This window comes from Somniosus microcephalus, chromosome 11, assembly GCF_052327205.1.
Source record: "Somniosus microcephalus isolate GS21.2 chromosome 11, FLI_Smic_1.0, whole genome shotgun sequence".
Lineage (NCBI taxonomy): Eukaryota > Metazoa > Chordata > Chondrichthyes > Squaliformes > Somniosidae > Somniosus > Somniosus microcephalus.
The window spans coordinates 227,217,923-227,230,750 of NC_140997.1; the positions used below are offsets into that span (position 1 = coordinate 227,217,923).

At 48.7% G+C, this 12,828-nt stretch overlaps 1 protein-coding gene across 1 annotated transcript in view; it reads left to right on the forward strand.

Moving 5' to 3' along the window:
- col7a1 (collagen, type VII, alpha 1) overlaps positions 1–12,828 on the forward strand; it is a 418,430-nt gene that overhangs the window by 184,442 nt on the left and 221,160 nt on the right. Inside the window, exons 24-29 of the mRNA XM_086000010.1 lie at positions 3,115–3,261; positions 5,068–5,199; positions 6,761–6,907; positions 8,684–8,803; positions 9,164–9,313; positions 11,830–11,969. Coding sequence (XP_085856136.1) covers positions 3,115–3,261; positions 5,068–5,199; positions 6,761–6,907; positions 8,684–8,803; positions 9,164–9,313; positions 11,830–11,969 — 836 coding nt within the window. The remainder of the gene's footprint in view (positions 1–3,114; positions 3,262–5,067; positions 5,200–6,760; positions 6,908–8,683; positions 8,804–9,163; positions 9,314–11,829; positions 11,970–12,828) is intronic.

Consider the following 12,828-nt stretch of genomic DNA (forward strand, 5'->3'; position numbering starts at 1 on the left):
AGGACGGCTTACACCTACCTCTGCCACATTGCCAGCCTCCGCCCCTACCTCGGCAGTTCGTTGCTGAAACCGTCACAGGTGCTTTTGTCAAATTTTGTTTCATAACGCTCCTGTGACACGCCTTGGGACATTTTACTACGTTAAAGGCGCTATATAAATGCAAGTTGCTTTTTGCCACCTCTAGATTCGACTGTTCCAACACTCTCATTGTTGGTGTCCCATCCTTCACCCGTCATGAACTTCAACTTGTCCAACACTCTCATTGTTGGTGTCCCATCCTTCACTCTTCATGAACTTCAACTTGTCCAGCACTCGGCTGGTCATATAATGTCCGCACTTTGTTTCCCCTTCACCTCTCTCTTCACTGACCTACTTGCCCCCAATGCCTTAAATTTATAATCCTTGTCAGAGTCTTCCAATCCCGCTACGACCTCACCTCACCCTATCTAAATAATCTCCTCCAACTCTATATTCCTTCTCTCCCGCGCACTCCGTTCATCTGACTGGCCTTTTGTTCACCCTCCCATCCTCTTGTTGCTCCGTCCCTGGTGGCAGATCATCTTCTGCGTGGGTCCTGCTCTGCTGCATTCCCTCTCTGACTGTCCACCTCCCTCTCCTTTCGATACAAGCGCATGCTGTTGTTGTTGTTGTTGTTTAAAAACCCTCTCAAAAGCCATCTCTTTGACCAAGCTTTTGGTCACCTCTCCTAATCTCTCCACCCCCCTTGACTCAGCATCCACTGTCCTCGTGTCTATCCTTTGCCTCAAAGCCGCTACTGTGTTGTTGTTGTAAGAATGGAATTCTTGCCTTAATCGAATGTAAGAATGATTCTAGTGAATATCTAGCACCATTGACAAGAAACTTAACTGGACCAGCTACATACATACTGTGGCAACAAGAGCAGGTCAGAGGCTGGGTATTCTGCAGTGAGTGTCTCACCTCCTGTCTCCCCAAAGCCTTTCCACCATCTACAAGGCACAAGTAAGGAGTGTGATGGAATACTCTCCACTTGCCTGGATGAGTGCAGCTCCAACAGCACTTAAGAAGCTCGACACCATCCAGGACAAAGCAGCCTGCTTGATTGGCACCCCATCCACCACCTTAAACATTCACTCCCTCCACCACCATCGTACCGTGGCTGCAGTGTGTACCATCTACAAGATGCACTGCGGCAACTCACCAAGGCTTCTTCGGCAGCACCTCCCAAACCCGCAACCTCTACCACCTAGAAGGACAAGGGCAGCAGGCGCATGGGAACACCACCACCTCAAGTTCCCCTCCAAGTCACACACCATCCTGACTTCGACATATATCGCCGATCCTTCATCGTCGCTGGGTCAAAATCCTGGTGCTCCCTCCCTAACAGCACTGTGGGAGTACCTTCACCACACAGACTGCAGCGGTTCAAGAAGGCGGCTCACCACCACCTCCTCGAGGGCAACTAGGGATGGGCAATAAATGCTGGCCTTGCCAGTGACGCTCACACCCCATGAACGAATAAAAAAATATTTTTTTTAATACAACGACGTCAATGAATCCCACTGGCGTGGAGCTGCAGACCGGTGAAGAGATGGTTGTCATTCCGCTGTCTCTATTTAATGACACTCGTTCAGGTGCGGAAACTGGGCTAGACAGACTAGATGCAGGAAGCTGTTCCCGATGGTGGGGGGGGGGGGGGGTCCAGAACCAGGGGGGTCACAGTCTAAGGATAAGGGGTAAGGCATTTAGGACAGAGATGAGGAGGAATTTCTTCACCCAGAGAGTGGTGAACCTGTGGAATTCTCTACCACAGAAGGCAGTTGAGGCCAATTCATTAAATATATTCAAGAAGGAGTTGGATCTATTTCTTGAGGCTAAAGGGATCAAGGGGTATGGGGAGAAGGCAGGGACAGGGTACTGAATTTGGATGATCAGCCATGATCTCATTAAATGGCGGAGCAGGCTCGAGGGGCCGAATGGCCTACTCCTGCTCCTATCTTCTATGTTTCTATGTGTACGGTTGCAGTCGCATGTCCGTTTTTGCATCAATGTGCAGTAACACAAAAGTGCCGATGTAGCTCAGGAGATTATCAAATGAAGTGAGGCCTTGAGGTGGGAGACCCTCTCCAGGAGTCTGTCCTACACCAATTGGGAGCTCACTGAGTGCAGTATGACTACAATTTGTGTGCCAACTGTTGCACAATTATGGGTAGTCTCAAGCCCATTGGAAATGGGGTAAGATTCTCCTCACATTGGACCATTTCAGTCATCCCATTAGTCTTGAGTTGATTCCAGTACTGGCCTCAAGAGATGTAAGGACAGTGTGTTGACCCAAGCACTGTCCCTTCTGCTCATACAGTATGACGTTAGTCTGCTGCTTTAAATAAAGAAAGAAAGAACTTGCATTTCTACAGCGCCTTTCACGACCTCAGGACGTCCCAAGCGCTTTACAGCCATTGAACTACTTTTGAAATGTAGTCACTGCTGTAATGTGGGAATCGCAGCAGCCAATTTGCGCACAGCAAGCTCCCACAAACAGCAATGTGATAATGACCAGGTAATCTGTTTTAGTGATGTTGATTGAGGGATAAATATTGGCCAGGACACCGGGGAGAACTCCCCTGCTCTTCTTCAAAATAGTGCCGCGGGATCTAAACACATGAGGGAATAGAAGGACATGTTGATGGGGTGAGATGAAGAAGGGCGGGAGGAGGCTCGTGTGGAGCATAAACACCGGCATGGACCAGTTGGGCCGAATGGCCTGTTTCTATGCTGTAAATTCCTTGTAGTCTAATCTTGGTGGTGGTTGAGAGAGGAATGTTGGCCGGGACACTAGGAGAACCCTTCTTCAAATAAGGCCAAGGGACCTTCAGTGTACACCTGACCAAGTAAATGGAACCTTGCTTCAATTTCATCCAAATGCAGCACCTCCTCAGTACTGCCTTGGAGGGGTAGCTTAGAATATGTTTGAACCCATAACCTTCTGATCCAGAGGCAAGAGTTCCACCAACGGAACCAAGCTGACTCAAAAGGCGCGACATAGAAACCATAGACCCATGTAATAAATAGCCGATGTAACCCAGAAGTTATTTGTAAAATTACCGACACCTCTCAATGTTTTCCCTCAACGTGCAGGAGGACCTGAGATCAGCAGGGTTGTATCTGGAGATGTCACCACCTTCGATATTGTGGACCTGCAAGGTGGCGTTAATTATCTCGTTAAAGTTGTCGCGTTGATTGAAAACCGAGAAGGGCAGCCTGTCACGATCACCGCGACCACTCGTAAGTCATTCACGGGAAAGGATGTTATTCCGCACCTGGATTATTCTCTCTCTGACTGAGACTCCCACAAAACCATTCAGCCTATCATGCCTGCCGCTGCCCTGCTCGCTACCTACAGCCCAGTATCTTCCATTGCTTAAAACATTTAACTGATTTTCTCTCAAAAAATGCAATGGAGAGGGTGAGAGAAGTGTGCAAACATTTCAGAGGGTGCAGAGAAGTGTGCAAACATTGGAGCGGGTGCAGAGAAGTGTGCAAACATTTCAGAGGGTGCAGAGAAGTGTGCAAACATTGGAGCGGGTGCAGAGAAGTGTGCAAACATTGCCGAGGGTGCGGAGAAGTGTGCAAACATTGGAGAGGGAGCAGAGAAGTGTGCAAACATGCAGAGGGTGCAGAGAAGTGTGCAAACATTGCAGGGAGTGCAGAGAAGTGTGCAAACATTGCAGGGAGTGCAGAGAAGTGTGCAAACATTGGAGAGGGAGCAGAGAAGTGTGCAAACATTGCAGGGAGTGCAGAGAAGTGTGCAAACATTGGAGAGGGAGCAGAGAAGTGTGCAAACATGCAGAGGGTGCAGAGAAGTGTGCAAGCATTGCAGGGAGTGCAGAGAAGTGTGCAAACATTGCAGGGAGTGCAGAGAAGTGTGCAAACATTGGAGAGGGAGCAGAGAAGTGTGCAAACATTGCAGGGAGTGCAGAGAAGTGTGCAAACATTGGAGAGGGAGCAGAGAAGTGTGCAAACATTGCAGAGGGTGCAAAGAAGTGTGCAAACATTGCAGGGAGTGCAGAGAAGTGTGCAAACATTGGAGAGGGAGCAGAGAAGTGTGCAAACATTGGAGAGGGAGCAGAGAAGTGTGCAGATATCAGAGAGGGTTCAGAGAAGTGTGCAAACATTGGAGAGTGTGCAACTTGTGGGCTTTTTATTCCAGGAAGGAGGTGTTTGAGAGTCGGTCGTAGAGGTAAATTAGATAGTTAAGGGAATGGAAAAGGTAAACGCAAATTATTATTTTCAGTTAAATAGTAAGAAGACTATAGTAATCTGGATGTAATGTTTAAGTTGTCCACCAGATGGAGCCAAATATTAAGGGTTCACATTCATCAGTATTTAAGGTAATGGGTCATGTATTCAATGTCCTGGTGCACCAGTTAATACGGTAATGTGGCATTGCATTATGGGTATGATGACTCAGAGGTGGATCCTCCATCTTGTGCTCGTGCCATAAGAATGTGCCTTGCCTCCAGCTTGTAAGAGATATGTTTCTCTGCTACACCGTGTAAATAAACAGTTGGGTTTTGTTCCTAATATCTCGCTTCTCTCAGTTTCTGACCTTACCACTCGGATATCACAAAGACAAATGTAGGATTTATATTAGAAAAATCTGCTTTGAGCAGAGTGATCGACATATGGATAGAGCAGTTGAGTCAAAAACCCGGGATTCTTTGAAGAAACAATTGGACTTTGAAATGCAGGGACTTTAGGATCTTTCTGTGTGAATGAGCTAAGATGGGCCGGATGGCTTCCCTAATCTGTAATGTGATCTCCCCCGAGGAACTCACCCCACATCTGTTATCCTTTGTGTAAATGAGCGTCAGTTGACTCTCCATAGTCCAAGTTTTAAACATGTACCACAGTGGGACAGCTCGGCCAATCACCTCCAGAGCCTTGCAAACTTCAGTGTGGTCAACGTTAAAATGTTCCGTTTTCCACAGGGAGTGATTCCCCCGCCCCCACCCGTTTAATCGTCCCCCCCCCCCCCCCCCATTGTCTCCATGCGTCTGCATTAACCTGTTGTTGGTTTTTTTTGTCCAGCTGCTGTCGAGCGTCCTCTGGGAACCGTCGGGAACCTGCGGATCATCGTCTCAACGACAAAACGGATTCAGATCGCCTGGAGCGGGGTGCCGGGAAGCTCTGGATATCGAATCTACTGGAGACTGGCAGAGGGTAAAACATTCTGTGCGATGAAACGATGTTGCTTTGAAAATCACTGGAGCCACTCAGTGGACTGCAGGAGCAGGAGTTTTATTTTCATCCGTTCATGGGTGTCCACCCCTAATTGTCCTTGAGAAGGTGGTGGTGAGCCATCTCCTTGAACTGCTGCAGTCCGTGAGGCGAAGGTGCTCCCACGGTAGCGGTTTGTTACAACTGAGTGATTTGCCCGGCCATTTCAGAGGGCAGTTAAGAATCAACCCCAGTGCTGTGGTTCTGGAGTCACATATAGGCCAGACCGGGTAAGGGTGGCAGATTTCCTTCCACTGAAGGATATTAGTGAACCAGATGGGTTTTTATGACAAAGTCAGTTTCACGGTTAGTTTTTTTTATTCCAGATTTATTTAATTAACTGAATTCAAATTCCCCCAGCTGCCGTGGGTGGGATTTGAACTCATGCACTGACCAGATCATTAGTCCGGGTTTCTGGATTGTTAGTCCAGTAACATAACCACAATGCTACCATATCCCGTGGTGCTCTCCTCCCAACATGACTACAGTCTACATAAACTGGCCACCGTAGGCAGGATTCAGGTTTGGACTGTTATTTTCTAATTATCTCCCTTCTTTCCTGGGCAGCCACTAACAAGTGCTGGGTTAGGGTTCCACTGGCGCTGGCTCTCCTATGATCCCTACACGCAAGTTGCCGTTCTTTAATGTCAGTAGCCTATGCTCCCAGAGGAGGCAGCACCACCAATCCCGAACCTGTCCTTACCGGGCGTCTACACACTGGCATTTTCCTGGGAGTTTCCCCTGGAAGGCAATGAGGGCCAGGAACCCTGGCTGATCCCCAGCTCAGGGGCACGAGCGCCAAATTATAACCTAGAACTTTCTTGAACCGTGTTGCCCAGATGGTGGATTTACTCACTGAGGCATCGGGGGCCACTCCCCTGTCTAAGAATCATAGAATCCTCATATCATACCGCACAGAAGGAGGCCATTCGGTCCATTGTGCCTGTTCCTGCCCTTTCTCCATCGCCCTGCAAGTATTTATCCAATTCCCTTTTGAAATTTACTGCTGAATCTGCTCCCACCGCCCTTTTAGGCAGCGCGTTCCACATCTTGCTGGGTAAATTCTTTTTTCCTCATGTCGCCTTTGGTTCTTTTGCCAATTACCTTAAATCTGTGTCCTCTGGTTACCGCCCCCTCATCTATCGAAACCCCTCATGATTTTGAACACCGCTATCAAATCTCCCCGTAACCTTCTCTGCTCTGAGGAGAACAACAACCGCAGCTTCTCCAGTCTATCCATGTAACTGAAGCCCCCTCATCCCTGGAACCGTTCTGGTAAATCTCATCCGCACCCTCTCCAAGGCCTTGACATCCTTCCTAAAGAACTGGCCACAGTACTCCGGCTGGGGCCGAACCAGTGTGTTATAAAGGTTTAGCGTGACTTCCTTGCTTGTCCAAAAACACACACGCACACACATGTGCGAAGGTAACGTTGGCTGCACTGCTTTCGATCCTAAGTAGGCAAGATATTTATTGAACGAGATTCTGTTTGCTCTGTTGGCAGGAGGCCCGGAGACGAATAGGGTGGTGACAGTGAACATCAACAGCTTTGACATCCTGAACCTGCAGGCCGGGAAGAGTTACATCATCAGAATCTCTTCACTTTTCGGTGATCGCGAAGGGACCCCTGTTACAATCACCGCTACTACAGGTAAGAGTTGGTGATTTTTTTTTTATAACAAGAAATTCTGTATGTGTTTGATTGCAGAACTGCATTTACTGAGTGTCGTGAATCTTACCAGTAATGTAGAAATGACTCATAAGATAACACTGGGCAGCCAGCTGGTGGCGCCGTCCAAGGAAAGTATAAATACTCTGGCGTGGGCCCAGCTTGCTCAGGATGTTTCTGTAACCAGGAACTAGTGATGTAACTAGAACTCATGGTTTTGAAACAGTTGATTAAAGGCTTGTTTTATACTCAGACCAAATGCTTAGTAGTTTTCTTGCGTCACTGAGATTCTGTTTTAATGCTCGCTTTACATCCAACTAAATGCCTTTGAAGTGAACTCACTGTTGTAATGTAGGAAAGGCGGCAGCCAATTTGCGCACAGCAAGATCCCACAAACAGCAATGTGACAATGACCCGATAATTTTTTTTTTAGCGATGTTGGTTGAGGGATAAATGTTGGCCAGGACACCGAGGAGAACTCCCGCCGCTCTTCTTCGAAATAGCGCTGTGGGATCTTTTACGTCCACCTGAGAGGGCAGACAGGGCCTCGGTTTAACGTCTCAGCCGAAAAGACGGCACCTCTGACAGTGCAGCGCTCCCTCAGTACCGCACTGGGAGTGTCAGCCGAGATTTTGTGCTCAAGTCTCTGGAGAGGGACTTGAGACTTGAACCCACGACGTTCTGACTCCAGCATCAGCATTGTAGTTCAGTTGGGCAGCACGGTGACGTGACTGGGCATGTTGGCCATGCTGCCCATGACAGCTCCCACTGTGCTCACTGGATTATTTTTGACCGGGGTGGGGACGTGCTGGGCAGTGGCCAGATTTTTCCCCGTCGGGGAGCTGCGTCCACCGGCCTTGAACTGCACCATCGAGTGTACAACATTGAGGAAAGACCTGATAGCAAGTTGCCCGCTCTCATGTCTCCTGTCGGTGCTTGGCTTGGAGCGACGAGGCAGAAAGGGGGAGATGTAACTTGATGGGGCAGGGGACCAAGGATCGTGCCTTTCCTACGCAAAAGATCTTACTTGAGGAAGGATGTTCTTGCCATGGAAGGAGTGCAGCGAAGATTCACCAGGGTGATACCTGGGATGGCAGGAATGACGTATGAGGAGAGATTGGGTCGATAGGGCTTGTACTCGCTGGAGTTTAGAAGAATGAGAGGGGATCTCATTGGAACTTATAAAATTCTAACAGGACTAGACAGACTAGATGCAGGAAGGATGTTCCCGATGGTCGGGGAGACCAGGGGTCACAGTCTAAGGATAAGGGCTAAGCCATTTAGGACAGAGATGAGGAGGAATTTCTTCACCCAGAGAGTGGTGAACCTGTGGAATTCTCTACCACAGAAGGCAGTAGAGGCCAATTCATTAAATATATTCAAGAAGGAGTTGGATATATTTCTTAAGGCTAAAGGGATCAAGAGATATGGGGAGAAAGCAGGGACAGGGTACTAAATTTGGATGATCAGCCATGATCGCATTGAATGGCGGAGCAGGCTCGAGGGGCCGAACGGCCGACTCCTGCTCCTATCTTCTATGTTTCTATGTATATTTAATTTGGACTGAGATGTTTTGAATTGGGACATCCTGAGGTGGTCGAAGGCGCTATGTAAATGCAAGTCTTTCTTTCCTGAATTTGTGCGAAACTGACCTTAAATTGACTTGAGATCTTTGGGATAGACTTCGGATGGTAGGTTAGTCTGGGTCGATTTTAACCTTCCTAGTTTCTGAGAGTTCTCTCATTACTTTGTCTGCAGCCCAGGCTGAGAGAGTGCAGGGTTTCCGAGTGACAGATGTCGATACGGGCAGGATGACACTGGGCTGGAATCGCGTTCCTGGGGCTACAAGCTACATCCTCTCTTGGAGACTTGCTACGGGTAAGTCCGGATATTGGAACCCCTCAGCTTCGCCTATCTGTGCCTGAAAGTCTTTAAGGAACTGAAGGACTGCGCAAAAGCATTGTCCTTCTAAACCATGACCGCGGTTTTTGAACCTGGCCTGGGCAAACGGGACTACGATCGGATCTCATCTCCTTGGAGCCTTGTTCCTCAGCACTGGGTAATCCAAACCTGAACGATCAGATTAATACCCAGATCTGATATATGCTCCAAAGCAGAAGCTAAAACCTAGCCCAGTCCGAGCAATCGCCCACCATGGTCGAGAAGCAGTATTGTTAACCAGTTAGTTTCTGAGTGCTGACACCCCCCCCCATTAATCCCACAGTGTTTATCTTTCAGCACCAAAGGAGCAACAGTCAGTCACCATAACGGCCACAACAGGTTCTTACCAGATCACCAACTTGCAACTTGGCCGAGAGTACATCATTACAATCCGGCCAGTGTTTGGGACGGAGTTTGGACCCGAGACCTCCATCACTGAAAGGCCCGGTGAGTGTACAATTGTAGAATGTTCTAGCAGCAGAAAGAACAGGCCCCTGCCAAACGTGGGTTTTTTTCTCCACGGGAGCCATCCAGACTAATCCTACTCTCCTGCTCGCTCCCCTGTTCCCGTTAATATTCCCCTTTCTCAAGCCACTAATCCGATTTTTTTTTAAGGAATTGTACAGACCCTGCTTCAATGACTGCTCAAGAACCAGAGGCGACATGAGGAAACTTTTTTTCTTTTACGCAGCGAGTTGTTGTGATCTGGAATGCGCTGCCTGAAAGGGCGGTGGAAGCAAATTCAGTAGTAACTTTCAAAAGGGAATTGGGTAAATACTTGAAGGAAAAAAATTGCAGGGCTGTGGGGAATGTGCCGGGGAGTGGGACTAATTGGAGAGCTCTATCAAAGAGCCGGCACAGGCACGATGGGCCGAATAGCCTCCTTCTGCACTGTATGATTCTCTTTTAACCAACCTTTGGTTAAAGAATATTTTTCTAACCGCTCCACCCCCGCTTTAATTCTCTTTGAGATTGTCTGAAATTTGCCTTAAGTTATAATTATACACTAGAGAAGTCATGTTCACATTGTTATACATGATGTATGAGGTGTTTATGCTTACCGTTTGGGATTAAGGCCTATAATATGGTGTATCAATAAGACTCTGTTCACCCATCACCCCTGTGCTCGCTGTCCTACATTGGCTCCTGGTCCACCAGTGCTTCAAATTTATAATTCTCACTCTTGTGTTCAAATCTCTCCATGGCCTTGCCCCTTGCTATGCCTGTAACCTCCTCCAGCCCTACACCCCTCAGAGAACATAAGAACATAGAAATAGGAGCAGGAGTCGGCCATTTGGTCCTTCGAGCCTGCTTCGCCATTCAATAAGATCATGGCTGATCTTCTACCTCATCTCCACTTTCCTGTACTATCCCCATATCCCTTGATTCCCTTAATATTCAAAAATCTATCGATCTCTGTCTTGAATATACTCAACGACTGAGCCTCCACAGCCCTCTGGGGTAGAGAATTCCAAAGATTCACAACCCTCTGAGTGAAGAAATTTCTCCTCATCTCAGTCCTAAATGGCCGACCCCTTATTCTGAGACTGTGATCCCTGGTTCTAGACTCCCCAGCCAGGGAAACATCCTCCCTGCATCTACCCTGTCAAGCCCTGTAAGAATTTTGTATGTTTCAATGAGATCACCTCTCATTCTTCTAAACTCTAGAGAATATAGGCCTAGTCTACTCAATCTCTCCTCATAGGACAATCCCCCCATCCCAGGAATCAGTCTGGTGAACCTTTGTTGCATTCCCTCTATGGCAAGTATATCCTTCCTTAGGTAAGGAGACCAAAACTGTACACAATACTCCAGGTGTGGTCTCGCCAGGGCCCTATATAATTGCAGTAAGACGTCTTTACTCTTATACACAAATCCTCTTGCAATAAAGACCAACATACCATTTGCTTTCCTAATTGCTTGATGTACCTGCATGTTAACTTTCAGTGATTCGTGTACAAGGACACCCAGGTCCCGCTGAACACCAACATTTCCCAATCTCTCACCATTTAAAAAATACTCTGCTTTGCTATCTTTCCTACCAAAGTGGATAACTTCACATTTCTCCACATTATATTCCATTTGCCATGTTCTTGCCCACTCACTTAGCCTGTCTATATCCCTTTGAAGCCTCCTTGCATCTCCGCACTCCTCCAGTTCTAGCCTCTTGCACGTCCCTGATTTCCATCGCTCCATCTTTGGCGGCCGTGCCTTCAGCTGCCTCGGCCCTAAGCTGCGGAATTCACCCCCTAAACCTCTCCGCCTCTCTCTCTCTCCTCCTTTAAGACACTGTTTAAAACCTACCTTTGACCAAGCCTTTGGTCATCTGTCCTAACATCTCCTTATGTGGCTCGGTGTCCCTATCTGACTGATAACGCTCCTGTGCAGCGCCTTGGGACGTTTCATTATGTTAAAGGCGCTACATAAATGCAAGTTGTTGTTGTTGAAAAGGGAAGAGGAACACACCAAGTGGTTAGGTGCCACCGAGCTGTAGAGTGCGGGAGGAATGGGTGAAAGGTGGTATGCATGGGGCCAGAAAACTTCTTGGGGATTAAGGGATGTGGAGATCGGGCAGGAAAGTGAAGTTGAGGTCGATGATCAGCCATGATCTTATTGAATGGCAAAGCAGACTCGAGGGGCCGTGTGGCGGAGCAGGCTCGAGGGGCCGTGTGGCGGAGCAGGCTCGAGGGGCCGTGTGGCGGAGCAGACTCGAGGGGCCGTGTGGCGGAGCAGGCTCGAGGGGCCGTGTGGCGGAGCAGGCTCGAGGGGCCGTGTGGCGGAGCAGACTCGAGGGGCCGTGTGGCGGAGCAGGCTCGAGGGGCCGTGTGGCGGAGCAGGCTCGAGGGGCCGTGTGGCGGAGCAGGCTCGAGGGGCCGTGTGGCGGAGCAGGCTCGAGGGGCTGTATGGCCTACTCCGGCTCCTATTTCTTATGTTCTGATGAGACTGCTGTGCTTTGGTTGCAGTGTGTAGCAGAGCGCGGGCTGACATCGTGTTCCTGGTCGATGGGTCCTGGAGTATTGGACAGGACAACTTTCAGAAAATGAAGCAGTTCCTGTACAAGGTGGTTTCTTATCTACCTCGCATTGGGCCTGCCGCAACTCAGGTAGGTCCGACCCTCCCCAGTACTCTCATTACAGTGGCCTGAGTCGTGGGTGTTGGTGCTTTGCGTTCGAATGAGAAATCCAAACACCAGCAGGGGATTAGGTATTTTCTGGCTTGGGAGCTTACTAAACTGTCAGCTTGGCTTAGTTGGTAGCTGGGGCTAGAAGCTTCTAGGTTCAAACCACATTATGGCCTTGAACACATCATCTAAAGAAAGACCTGCATTTCTATAGCGTCTTTCACAACCTCAGGACGTCCCCAAGCACTTTGCAGCCAATGAAGTACTTTTTGAAGTGTAGTCACTGTTGTAATGTAGGAAACGCAGCAGCCAATTTGCACACAGCAAGCTCCCACAAACAGCATTGTGATAATGACCAGATCATCTGTTTTAGTGATGTTGGTTCAGGGATAAATATTGGCCGGGACACCAGGGATAACTCCCCTGCTCTTCTTCAAAATAATGCCATGGGATCTTTTACGTTCATCCGAGAGAGCAGGCGGGGCCTCGGTTTAACGTCTCATCCGAAAGACGGCACCTCCAACAGTGCTCAGCACTCCCTCAGCCTAGATCTTTGTGCTCTAGGCTCTGGAGTGCGACTTGAACCCATCCACCTTCTAACTCAGAGTGCGAGAGAGAGAGTGAGTGCCACCCACTGAGCCACGGCTGACATCTCGGTGGGCACCGAGGGAATTCTGCCTTGTCAAAGGTGCCATTTTTCGGATGAGACGTTAAACCGAGACCCCTGACTGCCCGTTCAGGTTGTTGCAGAAAGATCCCACTGCAATATTCAAAGAGGGACGGGGGGGAGTTCTGGTGTCCCGGCCAACATTCCTCCCCCTCAACCAACACCTGCAAAAAC